The following is a 23762-nucleotide window of genomic DNA, read 5'->3' on the forward strand; positions in this document are numbered from 1 at the left end:
GTCTCTGCTCCTACAGCTGGTTATTATTTTAGGCAAAACATGTATTCTTCAATGAGATGAAGAGTTGGGAATATCCTCTTAATGGAATGCTTTAGAAAACACAGGAGAATCCCTTTATAATATGGATTTTGAGAAACAGAATTTTAATTTCTAAATCTCATCATATCAACAATTATTTTAGTCTTAATGCAGAGCCAAAACAGAAAAGAGAAAAAAAAAAATTTAAGAAAACTACCCTCTTAACAACTCTAAAAAACCAAGTGTCCGGGGGTGGGGGTCGGAAACTAGGTGATATAGGCTATATAGTTTTGGAACTGAAAGGCTCCAGGAAGATTCCACGGTCATTACAATGTCCAGTAAAGATATCATTATGAGTATTACATAAGTCATGTCCTTATGGTTTAAAATTCACAGTAAGACTCTTTATCCTTGACCAAATTTCTTATTTCCTCCACTGTGGGAAAGCTTTTCCCGATACAATTTTTCTGTCACTATGTATTTTTCAGCCCATTTTTTCCTTCACTCCACCTTCCGTATTTACCAAAGTAAAAAAAAAAAAAAAAAATCAACTAGTCATATGTTTATAAAATAGTTTGCTCTGACCAATTTTCCACTGCAAACATAAAACAGTGAGAGGGACACCACTGCTGAATTTTAAAGAGTAAATGCTACATGAAACTAAATTCAGAGCACAAAAACTAATTTCACAACAGAACACTTTACCTTGGTTTCAAAATCTAAGCCTTCATCATTTGATATAAGCCATAAATCATCACCAGGTTTGCTGGAAAACCTTTACAGCAAAAACAGACAACAACAATGAGTGAAAACATTTTTTAAAAAAACATATTTTGATGTGGACCATTTTTAAAGTCTTCATTGAATTTGTTGCCATGTTGGTTCTGTTTTGTATTTTGGCTTTTTGGTCCCAAGGCATGTGGGATCTTAGCTCCCCCAACCAGGGATTGAACCCACACCCCCTGCATTGGAAGGAGAAGTCTTACTAACCGTCTTAACCACTGCACCAAAGGGAAGTCTCCAAAACAGTCTTTAGTTATACCTGTTTCTGCTTCTATCTTTCCCAATCTATGAAATATCTAGTTAAGGCTCATTCTTAGTTTCCTTAACAAAGAGTGACAGCCAATATACTGGCAGAGCCTGAAAATAATTTGATTTCACCAAGTCCTAATCGGTGACCCTAAAATCCAACTGATGGACTGACATAACGTTAGTTTCCCCAAACTGGAATAAACCTGATGACTTAAAGTGGAAGGATATGCTACTCCGTCTCCATTGTCTGTCCCTGGTTCAGAGACTAACCTGTGTCCATCAAAAATGGCAGTCTTGGTTCTTCAGTAGGGGAAACACTTATTGAGAAGGCCCCACTTCTCCCCTTTACTCTAAAGGGAGTACAGGAGTTCCCCACAATGTCTAAAACTTAAAATGGACACAAGTCAAAGAACTACATTATATCTTTAGTTTATATGCTACGTGGGTACTTCTCAATCTTTGCTGAGGGACACAAGAGTGGGCATGGGAAACAGGCAGGCCAGCTGTCAAACCACAGGTCAACTCATTTTAACCATGGAATCACGGGTCAATTCATCAACCTCTGAACCACAGGTGGCTAATTAAGTAAAAGTAGGACACAGCTACTTTACAAAGCTGCTGTGATGACTCAGTGAGGTCACAAATGTTAAGCACGTAATGCAGTGTCTAACCCAGAGGAGAACGTTCAACAAACATTAGTTTCTCTTCCCCGTGTTCCCTTACTTAAACATACAATTTAAAAACATCCATAAAATCCTACCTGCTTAAAGAGTCTTCTTCAGAATTCTCATCCACTATTAAAGAAAAAAGTAAGACATTTAAATTAACAAAAGAAAAGTATAGAATATTAAAACCTCAAGAATGATGCTCTGCTTAAAAGTATTCCTTTGGAGACCTGGAGACCACACTAGAGGGAACAGTGATTGTACTATACTCGCAGGCCATTAATGCCTAAGAATCACTCCTCTCCTTTATATCATCAAATGCAAAACAAAAAAAAGAAGAAAGAAGGGCTGTTTACAGTGACCATACTCCTAACCAAACTCTAGAAGACTGACACAAAGTTATACTATACCATTAATAGAATCAGTACTATAAACTGACAATAGCACGCTTAAACAGCACAGTATTTCTGGACTCCCATTGCCTGGAGCAGTGAACAGAGCCTACAGGTGTCTTTCTGGGACACAACACAACTTCTCTGGCTCTTCAGTTCAGGATGAAAACGCCCTCTCACAGGGAAGCTTGGTCTACAGGCACTGAACTTCAGAGCGTGGTAAAACACAGGAAACAAAGTCTTCCTGGCCCTCTTTCCAGATGCAAGAGAAGTATGAAAGATGTAGCGATTCCAGATTTAGAAAGAATAATCTCTTGAAAGGAAGGTGGGGGAGGGCAAATGGGTAAAGGGGGTCAACTGGGTGGTGAGGATGGGGACTAGACTTGTAGTGGTGAGCAGGCAGTAGGGCACACATAAGCTGAACTTTTAAAAAAAGTTTTAAATATATATATGTATGTAGATATATATATATATATATATATATACACGCACATACACTAATATATTTAAAAAGAATCTCTTGAGACTATATCCTTCCACTGCTCAAGAGTATCTGAACCACACAGAGCAGGATGGTCCAAACAGTCCTGTGTACTAGGGAGGGGTATCATTATATCAATCCTCCCCATTATATGGCAAATGTTGACAGAAATCATGCTTCTTCAGGTTGGAAGGCATACATCATCAGATCCGAAGCTGATGAACAAGGGGAGGGATGGAAGGAAGGAGGCGGTGATGGACTCTGGTGCTCTTGAACAACATTTCACCCGTGTCGTCTTGATCTGATGCTGGAGGGATGACTCACGTGCAATGACTTCACGGGGAGAGGAGTCCTGGTAGCTCGTGCCTGGAGGGCAGGGGCAGTGATTTTTACATGTTTGCACTCTGTGACATCAAAACAATGCTTAGTACATAAAAGACATTTGACAGTTATCTGTTTAGTGAACAAATGAACAAATAAATAAGCATGTTTTCTTTGAAAATTTTGTTTAGAAAAATACAGAAAGTAGCCAGGGACAACTCTATTCTATTCTGAGCACGTTGAAAACCAAGACTCTATGTCATTTCTGTATCTCCTCTGACATATTAAACCAGCCTACAGTTCTTTGATGGAACTGTATGTTTCGTCACCAAGCCGCACCCAACTCTTGTGACCCCCATGGACTACAGCTCACCAAGCTCTTCTGTCCATGGGATTTCCCAGGCAAGGATACTGCAGTGGGTTGCCATTTCCTTTTCCAGGGGATATTCCCGACCCACGGATCGAGCCCATAACTCCTGCAATGGCAGGCAGATTCGTTACTGACCACTGAGCCTCCCTTCGATTAGACAGAGGTTTACGAAGGTGAAGGTGTCCTCAGACAGCTTGTTCAATGTGCTAAGCGCCACCAGGAGGGGACCTAACACTGTTTTTGTCAATGTGAAGCATTCTTAGTGCTTTTATTAGAAACTGTAGGGTCCCAAGTTCATCTATTTGAATATCTATTATGATAATCTTTTAACTGATGGCAAGAGAACACCTTGTTCTTTCAAAACTATACTGTCATGACAATTATCCAACACAGAAGTAAACATTTGGTCCTAATGAAGTCAACCTATCTCACTCTTTCTGGATCTGTAAGGAATGAAGTTGGTAACAGAAACCTTGTTGGTACAACAATAGGCAAAATAACTGGTTTTCAACCAGGCATTGCTTTTCTGCCTTCTGTACTATTGGTAAGTATCTTTCAAAAATAATCTCTCACTGCCATGCTGCACACTGGCTCAGCTTTGCCGTTCTTATTGTTTATCATTTCTTAGCCTACCAGGAAGGGATTATTGAGGTTCCCAGTTTTAATGATGGTAACTTTTTTAGTGAGACTAATCACTACACAGTAACTAATAACTATTCATTCACTAAATGTAAACCATTTGTAAAAGTTAAAGTTCACTTTTATAAGAAGTCTAATTTGCTATAATATGATTATAGATGAAATATACATCATACTAACTTAAAATTTTTTTTTCTTATTTATACAAAGATCTAATGTAGGGCCATATTAAATACGTGAATTTCTTTTCAGACAATACTGTCTCTGATTTTAAATTACCAACAATTAACTTCTTAAACAATTCTGAATACTAGACTATTAAGAAATTAATTTAAAAAATAAAATACACATGCTGCTGCTGCTGCTCAGCTGCTGCTCAGTTGCTTCAGTTGTGTCCAACTCTGTGCGACCCCATACACGGCTGCCCACCAGGCTCCCCCATCCCTGGGATCCTGCAGGCAAGAACCCTGGAGTGGGTTGCCATTTCCTTCTCCAATGCATGAAAGTGAAAAGGGAAAGTGAAGTTGCTCAGTCGTGTCTGATTCCTCGCGACCCCATGGACTGCAGCCTACCAGGCTCCTCCATCCATGGGATTTTCCAGGCAAAAGTACTGGAGTGGGGTGCCATTGCCTTCTCCGGAATACACATGCAATTTACACTAACTTTTTCATAGTTCTTGCATTATTGAAACTTCCTCACTCCTACTTTTTCTATGGTAGAATCACCAAGAGTAACTCTTTAGCAGATGACATACCTGGCTTGCTATTTTCAAGAGGAGTTTTAGGTCTCTCTTCTTTATATTCAGAAATCATTTGGCGAATGCTATGCATTAAAAATGTAATAAATAATATTTTAACACTAATATGAAAAACAACTATCAAATTCTTAATCATATCAGACAAGGTCAGAGATAGTATCAAAACTTCAATTGTCCCATACATTTTAAGTTTCTAAGTTTTACAAACTTTTATTTAGCATGTATTTGAAGGAGAAAGAAAAGGAAGATCAAGTAGTCATGAACTGACGGCAGTATAGCTCCGTTAATTAACTAGATTTAGCCTGGCATATGAAAACTCTCTTGAACTTGGAAATCCTAGCTCTGTAACCAGCTGCTCTTTGCTCCTAGTTAAGTTGCTTCTCTTCACTTCAAAGTCTTCCTCTATACAACTGGGATCTTACTGCCTTATTTCACAAGGGGATTAAGAAGATTTAATGAGCTAATATGCCCCCCAAATGCTTGGAGAAACAGTCAAAAATTGGAATAATTTGTTCTTGAACTTTATTGCTGGAACTACTTTGGAATTCCAAGTAAAACCCAATGTGTGTTTATTTCATACGTTTAACATTCAAGGGTTGCACGAAACTGTTATTAATTCTGGTGATTAGCTATTCTTTGTGGTCTGTAATTGAGGGAATCTCAGCTCTTATATAATGTGTACCTTAATTTATTTATAAAATATGAACTCACTACATTAGATAACATAATTAGCCTCCATCATTGCAGCTAATCCCACCAAGAGCTAACCATAATCCAGACCTGGCCTGGACCCACTACCCTTCCTTCTCTACCTACTCAAACTCTGCACCAGCAGATCTTTCTGACCATGATGCTTAATCTCCATGATTGTCTCCAATTCACTTGGAAGATATATTCCTACTCCTACAGTAGACACTGGCAAGTCCTAGACAGGGCTTACCTCTCTGAATTCAACTATCTTACTTGAGATTTAGGGATTTCTGGTGAATGGGTTCCTTATGAGGCAGACTCTGAAAACATTTAAGGTGGGGGCAGATATAAATCCTTTGGAAGGTTTTCATTGTTACAGGAAACAGATCCCACGAAGGGCCAACCGTAATTTAGGAATCTCAAGCAAGCCAGCACCCACTACCCTAGGGAGGATGACGGGAAGCCTATGACCTAAGAAAAGGTGCCCCCACAGGACAGAAAGCCACCTTGAGGTTCAGGTCTAGAAACCAAGGAGAAAAGGAAGTCTGCTCAATCCCTGCAGGAGGACTTGAACCTCTCTGACAGCCTAAAATGGTCCCCACTGAAATCTGCTAGCAGAAAAGATAAATAAGAGCCTCAACCGCACCTCAACGTGAAGATCTAGGCTTACATGTGGGCTCCACATAAGGCTTCTGAGTGTGGGGGGGAAGCTAGGAGGCCCAGCTGCCAGAACTGGGTGCTGGCGCTTTGCAACAGTGACTTGAGCTACAAGCATACACATGAGAACAAAGAAGCTGTGACTCTGAAGTTGATGTGTGCATCACCATGAAGACTGGGGAAGCTGGACCCGCAGGGGCAGCCTGGGAGTAAAGGTCAATTGTAAGCCAACTGAAGGACGAGTTTCTTCCTTTTTTTTCTTTTAAAATGATTATATTAAAGGTCTTTATAGAGCCATATCCAGACTCCAGATCCAGCTGCCAAGGAGACCCTGTCAAGACTAGTTGTAGTAGCAGTGCTACGGCAGCAGAATCAATATAAGCAACAGAATGATGAGAATGAATTATTTTTTTCCCTCCAAATGACGTGTGGAAGAGGACTATCTCATTGATCTTAGGGAATCCGCGGGGTTCCTGGAAAATACAAGCAGGAGCAGCATATAGAGAGGCAAGTCCTCAAGGGAAAACAGAGGATTTGCTGCTGAACTGAATATTTCAGGACCCAAATAACTAGTTAGAAATATCACAACTGTGACACTATTTGTACCCCATACAGAGAGGTTACACAGGGAATGAAATGGCTAATGTTAGGCTCTCTAAGGATCAAGGTCTACATGTCCTGAGATAAAGAATCCCGAACCCACGGCCACATGTAACTAATCGGCCTTTGCTTGGCTTTCAGCTGATGAGGGGGAACATCTCACCCCCATTCCCACACTGCCTGCACCAAACTGGAGCTCTCACTGGTCAGGTATTGTAACAGTTAAAATTATTTTTGGCTGCAGTTTAGTGATAACTGGCGTTTTAATGGGAACACTTACATAGTAAAGCCACTAATAATAGCATAGTCTTCTGCAGTCCATCCAAAAACATCTTGAGAAAAGATGTCAACACCTTGCTGAAGAAGAAGACCAACTACATTTGCTAATCCATAACTGACAGCAAGCATGAGGGCTGTTCTGAAACAACAGAGAGATGACTTCAGCCCCAGGAAGTTGAGTTTAACTTACTTAAACAACTAATTTGATACGCTTTACCAAGTTAACATCTTGCCTTTCCATGGAGAACTGACAATTTACAGGCTCGTGTTCATCTTTGTAAATTACCTCCAAGGTTAAAATGAAGGGATGGAAGAAAGGCCTCCTGTCCCACTGGGATGGCACACAGCAGCAGTTACTATTTCAAAAGTCCCTGATGGGGACTTCCCTTGTGGGCCAGTGGCTAAGACTCCATGTTCCTAATGCAGGGGGCCCAGGTTCCACCTCTGGTCAGGGAACTTGATCCCACATGCTGCAACTAAGAGTCCCCACAATTAGGACCCCACACAGCCAAATAAATAAATAAATAAATGTTTTTTTTTTTTTAATAATAAAGTCCTTGATGGACAAAAAACAATGTTGAGGTCACTTATCTGAGCCAGGTGACTATTTAAGGGATGAATTCCCCATTTCCTCCTTAGTCTGACATATTAGGCTTCAAAGTCAGCTGGAGGTTGGGTTAAGGAAAGGCTACTTGCAGGTTTAAAACAAAAATATTAACAATAATGGGAATAAAAACAGTTATGGTGGCAGTTAATGATGTTGACAAGCATGTGCTAGGCACTAAATGAAAAAACTATATATAAAATCTTTCTTACACATAGCCAACTTTGAAAGATGCATTACTATTCGCTTTTTATACTAGGAAACTTATTTGCTGATGATAAGTAATGTGCCCAATGATAAGTAATGTTAGGGTCATACCCCTAACAGGCAGGAAAGCTAGGAATTGAACCCAGTCTGAATCTAAAGCCCATCATTTTCATCTGTACCATCTACCTCTGACTTCTCTTTGTTAAAGGAACTGTTTATCCAGTTAAAGCTGTCTTTCTTCCTTTTAGTTGCATTAAAAATGAAAACATCAAAATGTACTAGAAATGAAAAAGGATAAAAACTGATGAGCCCACAGGATCTGGTGACAGTGATTAATAATGACTTTTTCGTTGCTGTTGTTGTTTAGTTGTGAAGTTGTATCTGACTCTTTTGCAAACTAATAACATCAGCATTCTTCAAAGAAAGTAATTTAATGCAAAGAGTTATCCAAAAGACAAAATCAAGTCCTATATGTGTAGTATGCATCTTTTAAAAATATATATATATACAAAGTAGAGGTTAAAGAATTATTTAAAAGAATTAAGAAATTCAATACTGTCATAAGGTAAACTAAAAAGCAGAATCAATATTTTATAAAGCTAATAAAACTAATATGAAATCCCTCAGCTACTATAAGATGGACCAAAAAACAAAAAAGACAGGTTGCATATGACATTAGTCAATATTATAAAGGAATATGAATCCTGCTATATATTCCTGCTATATACTGTTCTTCATAATTCCCAGTCAGAAAAATTGATTTTCTACCTAAGTGATGATGTGTTGATCACAAACAAATCCTCTTATTCATTTAATCTTGGTATTACCACCCTAGAACAGCACTAAGGTTTTTAAAAAGAAAAAGAACAACTGTACCTTTTCAAGTTACCAACCGCATGTGTATTTGCTCCTTTTTTTACTAAAAACTCCACCATTTGTTCTCTCTTTTCAATTATAGCAAGTAACAGCGGTGTGAGGTTATTCTGTAAAACAGGGAAAACCATTTCTAATGTATACAGTTAACCTATTTTTAAACTGAAATTAAAATCGTGCAATAGATTCTCTGAACTGAAACATATAACCCAGAAGGTAAATAAAAGGGAGCCCCCTCCTCATCCCCCTGTCCACCTTCTTTCTCTTTAATATGCTCCTCCTCTGGGCCTTCGCTAGTGGTCCAGTGGCTAAGACTTGAGCTCCCAATGCAGGGAGTCTGGGTTTCATTTAGCTACTAAATCACCTGCATATTTTAGGAACAATGCTGAGGCAGAAATATATATTATCTGTAGCACGCATAGGGGCTTCCCTGGTGGCTCAGAGGTGAAAGCGTCTGCTTCCAATGAGGGAGACCTGGGTTCGATCCCTGGGTTGGGAAGATTCCCTGGAGAAGGAAATGGCAACCCACTCCAGTATTCTTGCCTGGAGAATCAAATCCCTTATGATTATACAGTGGAGAAATAGAGAAATAGATTTAAGGGCCTAGATCTGATAGATAGAGTGCCTGATGAACTATGGAATGAGGTTCGTCACATTGTACAGGAGACAGGGATCAAGACCATCCCCATGGAAAAGAAATGCAAACAAGCAAAATGGCTGTCTGAGGAGGCCTTACAAATAGCTGTGAAAAGAAGAGAGGCGAAAAGCAAAGGAGAAAAGGAAAGATATAAGCATCTGAATGCAGAGTTCCAGAGAATAGCAAGGAGAGATAAGAAAGCCTTCTTCAGTGATCAATGCAAAGAAATAGAGGAAAAGAACAGAATGGGAAAGACTAGAAATCTCTTCAAGAAAATTAGAGATACCAAGGGAACATTTCATGCAAAGATGGGCTTGATAAAGGACAGAAATGGTATGGACCTAACAGAAGCAGAAGAGATTAAGAAGAGGTGGCAAGAATACACAGAAGAACTGTACAAAAAAGATCTTCACGACCCAGATAATCATGATGATGTGATCACTCATCTAGAGCCAGACATCCTGGAATGTCAAGTCAAGTGGGCCTTGGAAAGCATCGCTACGAACAAAGCTAGTGGAGGTGATGGAATTTCAGTTGAGCTATTTCAAATCCTGAAAGATGATGCTGTGAAAGTGCTGCACTCAATATGCCAGCAAATTTGGAAAACTCGGCAGTGGCCACAGGACTGGAAAAGGTCAGTTTTCATTCCAATTCCAAAGAAAGGCAATGCCAAAGAATGCTCAGTTGCACTCATCTCACACGCTGGTAAAGTAATGCTCAAAATTCTCCAAGCCAGGTTTCCGCAATACATGAACCGTGAATTTCCTGATGTTCAAGCTGGTTTTAGAATAGGCAGAGGAACCAGAGATCAAATTGCCAACATCCGCTGGATCATCGAAAAAGCAAGAGAGTTCCAGAAAAACATCTATTTCTGCTTTCTTGACTATGCCAAAGCCTTTGACTGTGGATCATAATAAACTGTGGAAAATTCTGAAAGAGATGCGAATACCAGATCACCTGACCTGTCTCTTGAGAAACCGATATGCAGGTCAAGAAGCAACAGTTAGAACTGGACATGGAACGACAGACTGGTTCCAAATAGGAAAAGGAGTACGTCAAGGCTGTATATTGTCACCCTGCTCATTTAACTTATATGCAGAGTACATCATGAGAAACGCTGGACTGGAAGAAGCACAAGCTGGAATCAAGATTGCCGGGAGAAATATCAATAACCTCAGATATGCAGATGACACCACCCTTATGGCAGAAAGTGAAGAGGAACTAAAAAGCCTCTTGATGAAAGTGAAAGCGGAGAGTGAAAAAGTTGGCCTAAAGCTCAACATTCAGAAAACGAAGATCATGGCATCTAGTCCCATCACTTCATGGGAAATAAATGGGGAAACAGTGGAAAGGGTGTCAGACTTTATTTTTGGGGGCTCGAAAATCACTGCAGATGCTGATTGAAGCCATGAAATTAAAAGACGCTTACTCCTTGGAAGAAAAGTTATGACCAACCTAGATAGCATATTCAAAAGCAGCGACATTACTTTGCCGACTAAGGTCCATCTAGTCAAGGCTATGGTTTTTCCAGTAGTCATGTATGGATGTGAGAGTTGGACTATGAAGAAGGCTGAGCGCCGAAGAATTGATGCGTTTGAACTGTGGTGTTGGAGAAGACTCTTGAGAGTCCCTTGGACGGCAAGGAGAGCCAACCAGTCCATCCTGAAGGAGATCAGCCCTGGGATTTCTTTGGAAGGAATGATGCTAAAGCTGAAACTCCAGTACTTTAGCCACCTCATGCGAAGAGTTGACTCATTGGAAAAGACTCTGATGTTGGGAGGGATTGGGGGCAGGAGGAGAAGGGGAAGTCAGAGGATGAGATGGCTGGATGGCATCACTGACTCGATGGACGTGAGTCTGAGTGAACTCCGGGAGATGGTGATGGACAGGGAGGCCTGGCGTGCTGCGAATCATGGGCTCGCTAAGAGGCAGATACGACTGAGTGACTGAACTGAATTGAACTGTAGCATGCATAACCTATCCAAGGACGACCATGAGTAAACTCGTAAGGTTTACAGACAGTCCAGTGGGAATATTATTGTCTATATGAACATGCGGACAGAAAACTTTTTTTTTTCTTTCAAAAAACCAAATGTGGGAACCATGTTTTACTGCTTTCTCAGAAATGTCTCCTGGAATTTAATCTTACTCATTCTCTCCTCCTTGCTTGCTCTTCCCAGACTCACCCCCTCTTAAGACAGGTCAGCATTAGCCAGATGCTATCTGCATGCAAAATGACCCCACCCCCACCTTATCTTCAAAGACTTTTCTTGATGACTCTCATGTGATTACCTCCAGACCTCCAGGAGGAAGCTTCCACAGTCCCCAAATTCTGGTCTTTGTCTTGCTTTACTGCTCTTAGTTAAAGATTACAAGATAAGTTACCAATAAAAATACGCTCAGCATTTTCTTGGGCAGTTGCTCTTCTGTAAGCTCTCCCTGCTCTCTCTCTCATAATCTTGTGTGTTTCTGAGAATTATTCGGTGAGAAACCACCACAATCAACTTAAAAATTCTAATTTGAAAAATTCAATCCCATTCTTAAGAGATCCTTTCAAAATATGAAATCAATGACTACTTAAGATTGTCTTTAAAACCTTGAAATATTTATCAAAATAAACTATAAAACAAAACTTGGAAACTCAAATGCTTATGGAGGAAAAGCTGGTGAACTGTGTAAGTGAAAAAGCCAGGTGAGGCCAGTAAACCCAAGAACACATGCCCCATATCAAAGGGGTGGCCCTGCACGCTGACCAAAGAGTAGGATGGGCAAGGGGATCAGATTTGGCTTTTGGAGAAGCCTGAACTGCAGACTTCTGCATGAGTCTCCTATATTTTAAATGCTGACTCAGTGTGTCAACTAAACGAAACATACCCAAGGGCCACGTCTGGTCTATGGCCGACTTGTGGTTTCACGTTGACTGTTTCCAAACAGGTGGATATAAAGCAAATACTTGTATGTGAAACCTTTCCTTTCTTTAGTAGCATATGTTTCACAAAAAACATGGGTCCTAATATGTAATAAATATGGCTATTAAGACTCATAACTCAATTAAAAATAAATTCTTTTAAAAAGACTCATAACTCACACATGAAGAATGTTTCCACTGCCTGCTGAAACTACAATCTGTCTCCAGAATTCTTCTAGATTGTTAATCAAATGGATAATGAGGTCCTAAGACTGCTGAAACTAAATTATTAAAACAATTCCCATCTGTACTGTTATTAACTTCATGGATTTTAAAGCTCTCATCTGCTTATGCCAGGGGTCAGCAAATCTAACAGACACACTGCAAGAGTCTGTCCTGCAGATGACACCAAAAAAGGCTCATGAGTTATTATTACCGCAGTCAGGAAAACCCTGTTGCTAACAAACATCCGTTGACCTAATGACCTAATGATCATAAGAGAAGGTGCAAAATCCTTAAAGGCTCAGATTCTACAGATGAAGTGACTTCGCCATGAGCAAATCTCTAAGGACTTCTGGAGTGCCACTGAATGATTAGTGGTTGGAAGGAAAAGGAGTTATTGTTCAAGCCAACAGATATTTCCAATAATATTTTTTTAACTTCTCAATCACAGGGGCAGAGAAAAAGTCAAGGCTAATATTGTTGGAAAGGAGGGAGCTGATGGAAGTACCTAGCATTTATCAAACTCCAACTCTTTAGAGATTACTTTTCTTTCAGATAGGTGCATTTAGAAATTACACTTATTCACTCCATAGTTTTTCATCAAGGACTGTATCAGAATCTCAAGGAAATAATTCTAAATACACACGTCCAAGCCTTCCTTGATCTATTCAGCCAAAATCTTCAGAGAACAGCCTAGGCTTATAAATTTTTTTAAATACGTTTTCCCAAGTGATTGCAGTTCACTGGCACAATCTAGCAAGAATAAGTGCAGTAACCACACCAGTCTCATCTCTCTTACCCACAAGGCCAGTTCCTTCTATTACTTGAGGATTTGAAAAAAAAGAAAAGTGTAAGAGGTAAGAGTCATCAAAACTGGAAATTCTTTCATTTTCCTCAGTAAACAGGGTTAGAACAGGGACTGGTAAACTCAAAAGGCAACCTGATCTCGTTATTTATAGACCCCTTACTTTCCATCAAGACATTCTAGATTGGAGAGCAGACTCTAGACTCTTATCTAAATGGCTGTTTCTGCCAGAATAGGATAAGATGTTAATTATTTGTTCTTCTCTCTCATTTCCCACTTAACTGCCACCTGTTCACTGCCAGTCTGATTTCCTCAGAGTCTTCCTAAAACTGGTATCTAGGCAAATTTACAATTCACTCCCTCTCTTTCTTAAAATAACAGCTATTATCCCTGAAAACTGAAAAGCACCTTACAGAAATATATAAACTGAAGGGAATAAAAAGCAAAAACTAAAACCTCGGAATTCCATGGTGGTGCAGTGGATGGGTCTCAGTGCTCCCAGGAAAGAGGGCCTGGGTTCGAGCCCTGGTCAGGAAACTAGATCCTGCATGCTGAAACTAAGCCCAGCACAGCCAAATAAATAAATATTAAAAGAAATAAATCCTCTTCTTGGTATTTCCCAACTGCCAAAGTTCCAACTTCACCTGCATTTTTCACTTGCTTGCTCTTTTCCTTTCCTTTAACCCTCTTAAGACTTAGGCTATGAGAGAGAAATCATGTTTATATAAGTCATTTTTCATAAAATGGGAATTTGTTAACAGCAGCAAGATTTCTATTATGTTGTAAAACGCTTTTGTTATGTTTTAAGACAAAGTCTACTTCAGAGGGAAATTTTGTTCCACTGTGTTACTTTAGACTAATTAGGGAAAAAAACCCAACTTAAGTGGGGGAATATATTTGGGAAAAGTTCTGCCTTTAACAAGTGCAGTGTTACCACAAATATCTGCCATAAACACATGAATGAACGCTTTGCTCTCTAATACCTCTTCAGAAATATGTGTAAAGTGAAATCTTAGACAATTTGGTTCTTTCAAAATACTTTCTCTCAGGGAAGGCTGCAGCTTCCAAACACAGGAAACTGAGCCCACCTGTGAGAGTGGAGGGAGTTCCTGGTGGGGCTGCAGCTGCAGGACGTCACGTGTGTCCTGGAGAAAGAGGAGGAGGGGCGGCTTCGCCATCACCAGCTCCACACACACAGATGCAGCCCCACCAAGCAGCTCCCCAGGGCTGAGCGCGGGAGACCCCGAGGTGTACATCGCAAACCAAGTGGTCACCAGCACAAGTGAACGCCCTTGCTGGGAGTCAAACATGACCTGACCCTCTTGGCCAGATCTCAGAACCGGGGTCCTGGAGGGCTCAGGGCTCCAGGCCTGCTGCCTCCCAGGCCCACTTGCACTCACCCTGCTCCCCATCATGGGCACTGGGTCTCCTTCCTCCTCCCACCCATCCAAAGGGGCACCCACACATTCCCTGAGCCCCTGGAAGCAGCCACTCCTCACATCGCTTCACTCCCCCAAGGCCTTCACCATTTGTGGGCTCTGCGCCTACCACCCACTCCCGGGCACGTTCTGATGGGAAATCTTCCTTCTGGCTGGGAGACAGAGCTTTGCCCTCTCTGTGGGCTCCAACATCTTTCCCCACCCCCTGCAGCGGCTTTGGAATTGTTCCCATGATAACAGCGCTTGATGGACACTATTCAGTTTACCTATTTACATACTTAGAAATAAAACACTTCTAGTTTAAAAAAATGCTTTGCAAATATTTTGTAAATAAAGTTGGTTGAGATATACCTTGTTCCTGGCTTCTATATTGGCATCGTAGGAAAGCAGCTTTGCTGCGAGTGATATATTCTGGCAAAAGACAGCATAGTGAAGAGCGGTGTTCCCACTGACATCCATGACATTTGGGTCGGCACCATGCTCCAGCAGAAGAGTCGCACACTCCTCTTCTTGGCATTCTATGGCCTGTCAGTGTTGTGCCAAGAAACAGAGTGTAAATTCTAGGAATTCAAAGTAAACGGTCCATAAGCTTCACCGGTTTGCTATATCTAAATGAGATGAATTCACTTTAGTCTCAGTAGTTAAATCACATCCACCTCGTGTGGACACGGTTCACTGCCCCATACCTTCATCAGCGCGGTCCTGTTTTCATTATCACAGAGGTTAAGCAGGCATTTTCTCTCCAGGAGGAGAGTGACCACCGCTGAATGGCCATTGGCACAGGCCAAGTGGAGCGCAGTCCTATGAAAGCAAGAGGAGTTTTAGGAAACTGTAGTGTTACTGTTTCCAAACAAACAATTGTTCCTGTGATTGAGACATTCAGTAGCATGCTATTCCTATCGCTCTAAAACAAATATTTCGTTTCCTTCTGGAGAAAGCATTAGCTAATGTTAGCATTAGCTCTTCTTAACACAGTAATGAAAGAACAATTTACTTGAATTGAATGACCATGACCTTGAGATTCAGCTCAACTTGGGTTTGAATTTGACTTTCACTCTGTCACTTGGCTGTCGCTCAGCCTCTCTGTGTCTCAATTTCCTCGTCGACAAAATGGAGAGAGAGAAGTAGTTCTCTCACAGGACAGCACTGCGATGCTTCAGTGAGATCCGTGCAAAGGGTTTAGAACCGTTCCTGGCACAGGTAACAGCTCAGTAACTGTTAGGTGATATAATCATAATTATTACTATTAGTACTATTTTACAAGGACAACATCTCAGTGAAGTCAAAGGATATCACACCTCCTCTGCAGACACATTTTGAGGATTAGAGACAACACTGTACTTCAACGATTCTAATACGTTCATTTTCTGACATTTTAACGTCTCTGACCTTGGAATGAAACGTATAATTCACAATGTCTGTGCAACTATAATTGGTAGCATTTTTGTTTGCACATTTCTCAGTTTTCCTGTTGATCTAATTACCATAAGGTCTTTCTCTCTAAGGTTGCTTCTTTTTAATTAAAGTACAGATGATGCATATTACATATTATTATATATTACAGGTACCCAACATAGTGATTCACAATTTTCATAGGTCATACTCCATTTAAAGTTATTATACGATATTTGCTATATTCCCCATGTTGTACAATACATCCCAGTAGCTGGCAGGATTTTAGTTCCCCCACCAGGTATCGAACCCTGGGCCCACAGCAGTGAGTCTTAACCACTGGACGACCAAGGAACTCCCTAGATTCCCTTGACTTCTGAAAAGGCTGAAAGTTGTCAGAAAATATCAATCCTCAAAAAAAATTCTAAAAAAAATTGAAAGTGAGAAACCATTTTTATCTGTGCCACATTCCTATTAGTGCCAAAAAGACAAGCCCTGTCTGCTATCCAACTTGCCTATAGACAGCTTGATCTACAGAGTTTTAAATTTTTTGTGTTGTTAAAATGTTAAATCAATATCCAGATTTCTTTTCTTTCTTTTTTTTTTTTTTTGTGCCGAAATCCAGGAAACTCCAGAATTCTTACTTTTGAAATCATTCTTAGAAAGGTCTTTGGGGTGGGAGGGATGCTCACAAGGAGGGGGATATATGTAACTGATTTATAATGTTATACAGCAGTAAACAACACAACATTGTAAAGCAATTATTCTCCAATTAAAAAAAATTAAGGTTAAGAAACAGTAGAAATAGAAAAAACAGAAGGTCTCTGTCAGCAGATAAAAAATGTATAAATAGGAATCTGAGTTTTATTCTGGTACTTTTCTCACTGTGCATGTTTGAAATGTTTGATCCATACTCTATCTGAAACTTTCTGGTGAGATAAAAATCGAGTTACTTTTCTCTTTTACCAAGTTATTTCTCCACCATCTACACACAGTTTATCATTTCTCACAGGAAAGGTCATCATTTTCAAGTTCTACATTTTCAAGTTTTACATGCATTTGGGTGTTTGGGCATTCTGTTCCATTCATTTATCCATCTTTTCAGTTGTTAATAAATGAACACTTTGTGGGCACTTATAGCACATTTTGATATCTAGAAAGGCAAATCTTCCTCTACTATACAAAACTTTTAATTTCACCACAACAATTAAAGGCAGCATATGTAACCCAAAATCTTTAAAACCATGAAATACTGATTTGGTTTAAATATAGAAAGACCATACATCCTAAGAACATGCCTTCCTATTCAAGGACACAGCTGCCTACTTCAAAGCTGTCTTCTAAGGTCCCTCAGCAAAGAACACATATACCTAAGTGTACGCTGACATAAAATGGATATTGAATTGTATCTGAAGGATTTTCAATGCAGAAGTTGATCTGGCATGGGAATTATTTTGCTCACTATGCAGTTTTCTGTAATATATAACCTTACGGTATAAAAAATGTATACATTAAAAATAAGATATTGACAACATCAGAAATCTGTCCACTGCCATGATCCACAACAGGTGATCCATGAAGAAGTGCTTTCATAAATCACATGAGAAAAAATGGGAGAGCCAGGCGGCTCAGGAGATTTCTTGAAGGCTATATAACTTGAGAGGTTTTACTCATGAGTACATCATGCTAACCCATGCAAATAAAAAGTAGGAGGAAGAAAGGAAAAACAGACGCTATTCATGTTTCATTTCATTTCTGTGATTACCGACATTCAGTCAAATGACTTCAAAACTATCAGGAAAGCTCTATAAGGGGAATTATAAGTGGGTCCAAAACCAGCTAGGGCTTTTTGCCGCTTATAAAGTCTGCGGGGGGCTGGATCCCAGGAAGGTATCCAGGAGCCTTGGAGGGGAAACTCACAGGAGGGACCTCTGCCAGACCCTTCCACCCTGCTTACCTGTTCATCTTGTCCCTGTCGTTCAGGCCATTTTTTCCAAACAACAGAACATGCTCCACTTTGGCTACGTTCCCCACAATGGCAGCTTTGTGGATCTTTCTGAGGTCTTTGTCTCGGATGCGGTACCCGGGCTGGAAGTTGATTCCATGACCACTGTCTCTCACCGGGTTGATGGAGGAGCCAAAGGGCGACACACCCTTCTTACTCCTGAAGCCAAAAATCTTCTTCATCGCAGAGCCTACGGACTCTAAACACACCTCACCTCTCCCTCGGCTCTTCACAGTCCCCTAGACCCAACACAAGCGCTACAGATAAGTCAGAGTGGTCCCGCCACAACCTCCCAGTTGGGAAGCTCAACGGTTTGGAATCTTTCATCCCAGAATGATCGTTGCTAAGCGACACCTCTAAACACATTGCCCGTGTGCACAGAGGCTTGGCGTGCCAGACTGCCCAGTGCTCATATGCAAGATCTATAAGTTCATTTCCTGAAAGAAACAAACAATATCAATAAACCCTTACCTAAACTAAGGAGGAAAGAGAGGAAACTGAAATAAATACAGAAATGAAAGTGACATTATAACTGTGTAACTGTCAAAATAACTATAGTATCCAAAGCAATCTACAGATTCAGTGCAATTTCTATCGAATTACCAATGGCATTTTTCACACAACTAGAACAAAAAATTTTACAGTGTGTATGGAAACAAAAGACCCCAAATAGACAAGGCAATCTTGAGAAAGAAAAGCAAGAGCCAACAGAATCAGGTACCCTGACTGCAGACTACTCTGCAAGCTTCAGTAATCAAACCACAGTACTAGCACAAAAACAGAAATATACTGAATGATCTATGGAACAAGACAGAAAGTCCAGAGAAAAATAGACGTACCTGTGGTCAATTAATCTAGGATAAAGGAGGCAAGATTATACAAAGGAGAAAAGACAGCCCCTTCAATAAGTGGTGCTGAGAAAACTCAACTACATATATAAGAAGGAAATTAGAACACTCCCTAACATCATTCACAAAAATAAACTCAAAATGGACTAAACACCTAAACATAAGACACGTCCTGTAAAACGCAGAGGAGAATATAGGCAGGACACACTCTGACATAACTTACAGCAGGATCTTTTTTCATCCACCTCTTAATGAAAATAAAAACAGAAATAAGCAAATGGGATATAATTAAACGTAAAAGCTTTTGCACAGTGCAGGAAATCGTAAACAAGACAAGACGACAACCCACAGAATATTTGCAAATGATGCAATTGACAAGGGATTAATCTCCAACATATTCAAACAGCTCAAAGAGCTCAATATCAGAAAACAAACTACCTGATCAAAACATGAGCATAAGATCGAAATACACATTTCTGTAAGCAACACCTACAGACGACCAAAAAGCACATGAGGGACGCTCAGAAAGGATGCTCCGCATCACTAATTATTATAGAAATGCAGAAACACTGTAATAAGGTATCATTTCACACCAATCAGAATAGCCATCATCAAAAAATATACAAACAATAAGTGCTGGAGAAAGTGTGGAGAAAAGGGAACCCTTCTACACTGTTTATGGAATGCAACTAGGTACACCCAGTGTAGAAAACTCTATAAAGGTTTCTTTAAAAACTAAATATAGAGTTGCCATATGATTCAGCAATCTCAGTCTTGGGCATATATCTGGAGAAAACCATAATTCAAAAAGGTACATGCACCCCAATGTTTACTGCAGAACTATTTACAATAGCCAAGACATTGAAGCAACCTAAGTGTCCATCACCAGAAGAATGGATAAAGAAGATGTGGTACACACACACACACACACACACACACACACACACACACACACCGAAAACGGAATATTACCCGGCCATAAAAAGAAATAATAATGCCATGTGCAGCAACACAGATGGATCTCGAAATTACAGTCCTAAGTGAAGTAACTCAGACAGAGAAAAACAAGTATCACATCACTTACACGTGGAATTTAATAAAAATAAGCTTATCTACACAACAGAAACCAACTCAAAAGATCTCAAAGTTAAATTATGGTTATGAAAGGGGAAACGTGGGGAAGGATAAATTAGGGGATTGGGATTAACATATATACACTATTTTCCAGTAGTCATGTATGGATATGAGAGGTGTACAATAAAGAAGGCTGACTGCCAAAGAATTAATGCTTTTGAACTGTGGTGTTGGGAGTAGACTCTCGAGAGTCCTTGGACTGCAAGGAGATTAAGCCAGTCAATCCTAAAGGAAATCAATCCTGAATATTCATTGGAAGGACTGATGTTGAGGCTGAAGCTCCAATACTTCAGCCACTTGATGTGAAGAGCTGACTCATCAGAAAAGACCCTTATGCTGAGAAAGATGGAAGGCAGGAGGAGAAAGGGGACAACAGAGGATGAGAGGGTTGGAGAGCATCACCAACTCAATGGACATGAATTTGAGCTCACCCCACAAGATACTGGAGCACAGAGGAGGCTGGCGGGCTGCAGCCCATTGGTCGCAGAGTCGGACACGACTGAGTGACTAACGCTTTCACTTTGAATATGGAAAACTTAACAGTGCTGGTTTTTAAATCACTTAAGTTAGCTGCAGAGAAAATACTTAGTATCAAAAGTACTTAGATACTATTGTTTAAAAGTAGTATTAATACTACTTAAAAGTAGTATTTTTAAAATACCATATAAATTTTCATCATACACAAAAATATTTCCCTTTAATAAAGATTTTCTCATGTTTAACAAGAAACAACTAAAATGTCATGAAAACAGTCCAGAAGGGAAATTTTTACTATTTATCTTTCAGATCATATATTTTTTCTTCAAAATCTGTACATATTCTTGTGATGTTTTCAAAAGCAGGTCCTGAGACAGATTTGATCCATCTGTAGCTCCTAGAGGAGACAATCCATAGGACTCAGATTCAAATTCAGCAGCAGCTAGAAAGAAAAGGGATTACATTTTTTATCTAAAATACTTGAGTTAACTCAGTATTAGTAAAAAAAAAAAAAAAAAACTGAGATATTTCTAAGTGCTCTGAAAAATGAAACATATCTATAGATGACAGAAAACAAAATACAAGATTACAATTATATAATCAGCCCACAGTCCCACATGTGGCTGAGTATCAGAGCTTCTGGCTTTCTCATTCTTCATTCATTTACTCAGTAACTATCTGCTAAGGTGCTGTGACAAACACTGGAATTACAAGATGAAGGTGACCCAGTCACCCTGAGAAATGACAATGCCATGAACTGTCAAAATAGATGAACAGACAACTTCCATACGGAGTCATAAATACTAAGACAGGTATACAAGACGGCACGAGGAGCACTCAGGAGGGACAGCCGGCTTTGTGTCAATACTGCCAGCTTTTTGGTGGAGGTGCTATGGAAGTAGCTACCTGAAGGACAGGAAAAAGTACGAGAGACAGAGGGGAGAAGCATGTACAAAGACCAGAGGTGAGGAAACGAATCTGTGGGATCCTACACAGTCTGGCTGGTTAGCTGCACAGCTAAGGGACAGAGTAAGGTGGTAAAGAGATAAGGCCAACTACTTTGGAAGGACCCAAATTGATGCAGGTGTTTGGAGCTTTTCCTGAGGGCAAGAGATAAACTAGTGACAAAGTCAATCACACAGAAATTATAAAGTCACCCACCAAGTGACAGCTACGCAAACATGACTGCTTGAGTCTGGCTGTTCTAGCCTTAACCACTACCAGACACTTGAGACGCTGATGAACTCCATGCTTTCTTAGAAAGGTGTCAGGGTGCAGATGGACAGTTACACAGCGATGGCAGTAGTAGAGAAAGGATACCGCCAGAAACAAATAGAAATACATAGACCTTTTGAGATTTTTTTTTAAACTATGGAACATGATGAATAAATGAAGAAGAATATTTTTCACTATGACTGTTCATGCTTTCACATTTTTCATTAGCTATGCATAAGAAAAAAACATTTAACATAGCATCTGTTATCCAAACAATGGAAAGAACTGCCATTTATTGTTTACAGTGTATTTCAGAAATCAATGTCTAAATTTAATTCATACATTTTGGCAACATACCTTCTCTTAGTTCTCTAGTTATACTCCTGTCCAACTCCTGCCGCATCTGAAATAAGTCAAATATTATTTATCTTTAAGTTAAGCAAGAGATATTATCATAGGAATGTTATACAGCTTACTAAATGTGACATTTAAATAATACTTTTAGAGACTAGATCTAACTTGAAGACTACTTAAGTAGAAAAATAATCACATAAATACAAGAAAATAAATTCCTACTTATTCCGCTTATAAATAACAGAGAACATATATATGGAATGTTATTTAATCTGATAAAAAGTACAATAAATATCAGTCTATCAAGTACACATAATTTCAAAGAATTAGAGAATGATCCATGATCCTAGGAATGACCCACAAGATTACCATCTTCTCCCCCTAACAGCTCCTGCCCTAAATACATACTCCTGAGACCTTTATTTTGATTTCTAGGTGAGGCTCCTGTTCAAATCGAGGAAGTAGTTTGAGTTGAATGTTATTAAGGAGAACACATTTGCAATTTTCTTTAAACTTTTCCATATAACAAAAACACAGAAAAGTGAGAAAATTATACATAAGAAAACAATGTACCAGCAAGTTTTTATTCTAAAAGTGTGTAGTGAGGATTAACATATAACTGGGTTGTGGAACTGAGAAGTCACAAGTGCAGGACCTCTGGCCACTCCTTTGGCTAAAAGGCTTTATACTTTTGTATAATATGGTTCCACACAACAGTCTATTTTTTTTTTAAAGAAAGGTTGTTTTCTTCGGAAAAAACAAAACAAAACTTTTTTAAGGTATGAGAGCCATGATTTAGGCAAAGTTTGTAATTCTACAAAAGAAGTAACAAAGCCAATGACTTTCTTACTGAGTCCAGAGTCCTATGCCAGCTACTTCCTCAGATTAAGAAAAAACACATAAATTTTTAACTATAATGCAGAGAAAATGAATATGTAAAACCTTCTTACGTAGTTTAATAATGCTTGTGGCATGACATGACATGGTAGCTTTCTAACTAAATCATGTTTTAAAGGCAAGAACAAGAATAAATTATTGTCAAACTCCTATATGTAGCAGTCAGTTGATACAGTTAATTTATAAAGCATAAATTTTTTAAAAACACACAACAGGGAACTTGAAGGAGAAAAGTTTCAAGGTAAGGACTTATACTCCTACCCTCCTTATGAGAGGTGAGGAGATTTACCTAACGGGTGAGTTTGGGAGTAGGAACTTCTCCCAAAGTGCTTGCTTGGTTCCAAATCTCTACTTTGAAAAGATGTATGTGCCCACAGCACCATGAACTTGGGTGTGCAGTAAGCAGCCTGCGCCTGGGACGGGGGTCAAGCATTTGCTTCCTCCTCTTAGGCCTGCGTGGGGAAGTGTCTGACTTGTGATGAAGTGTTTGGAGGCCCGCTGTGACCGCACAGCTAAAGCACGTCCTGCAGTTTCACAGCTCTCAAGTACCAAGACCCACTGTAGATGCAGTGCTGTCAAAGAAACCTTAATTGCTCTCCGACGATGGCAAGAAGCCAAATGAGAAAACAGGCTGAGACTGCATTTAACAAGGGCTACTTTTCTGTGCATCACAAACATCAGGAAAACACCATCAAAACCATAAACCTGTGTGCACTGACTGAAATGGATATTTTAATCACAACAGTGAAATAACAGTGAAAACTGGGTGCAATTTAAAGACTCCCCATCATTGCCATCTTAGATACCATTCATCCAGGTGATGTCAAGACAGAGACAAAGTGAG

The 23762-nt window shown here is 39.7% G+C and overlaps 2 protein-coding genes across 7 annotated transcripts in view; both read right to left on the reverse strand.

Annotated features, from left to right (window-relative positions):
- LOC102175218 (ankyrin repeat domain-containing protein 26) overlaps window positions 1–18575 on the reverse strand; it is a 57474-nt gene extending 38899 nt beyond the window's left edge. The window contains 9 exon segments of the mRNA XM_013968507.2: window positions 724–793; window positions 1811–1844; window positions 2913–2954; window positions 4673–4740; window positions 6903–7040; window positions 8589–8695; window positions 14948–15121; window positions 15283–15397; window positions 17946–18575. Coding sequence (XP_013823961.2) covers window positions 724–793; window positions 1811–1844; window positions 2913–2954; window positions 4673–4740; window positions 6903–7040; window positions 8589–8695; window positions 14948–15121; window positions 15283–15397; window positions 17946–18175 — 978 coding nt within the window. The 5' untranslated portion in view covers window positions 18176–18575.
- Window positions 20319–23762, reverse strand: part of LOC102175492 (ankyrin repeat domain-containing protein 26) — a 71732-nt gene continuing 68288 nt past the window's right edge. For all 6 annotated transcript variants that reach the window (XM_018057018.1, XM_018057017.1, XM_018057016.1 and 3 more), the window contains 2 exons: window positions 22025–22070; window positions 20319–20894 (listed from right to left, as the gene is read on the reverse strand). In XM_018057018.1, coding sequence (XP_017912507.1) covers window positions 20758–20894; window positions 22025–22070 — 183 coding nt within the window. In that variant the 3' untranslated portion in view covers window positions 20319–20757. The remainder of the gene's footprint in view (window positions 20895–22024; window positions 22071–23762) is intronic.

The sequence above is a fragment of the Capra hircus genome, chromosome 13 (assembly GCF_001704415.2).
Source record: "Capra hircus breed San Clemente chromosome 13, ASM170441v1, whole genome shotgun sequence".
NCBI lineage: Eukaryota > Metazoa > Chordata > Mammalia > Artiodactyla > Bovidae > Capra > Capra hircus.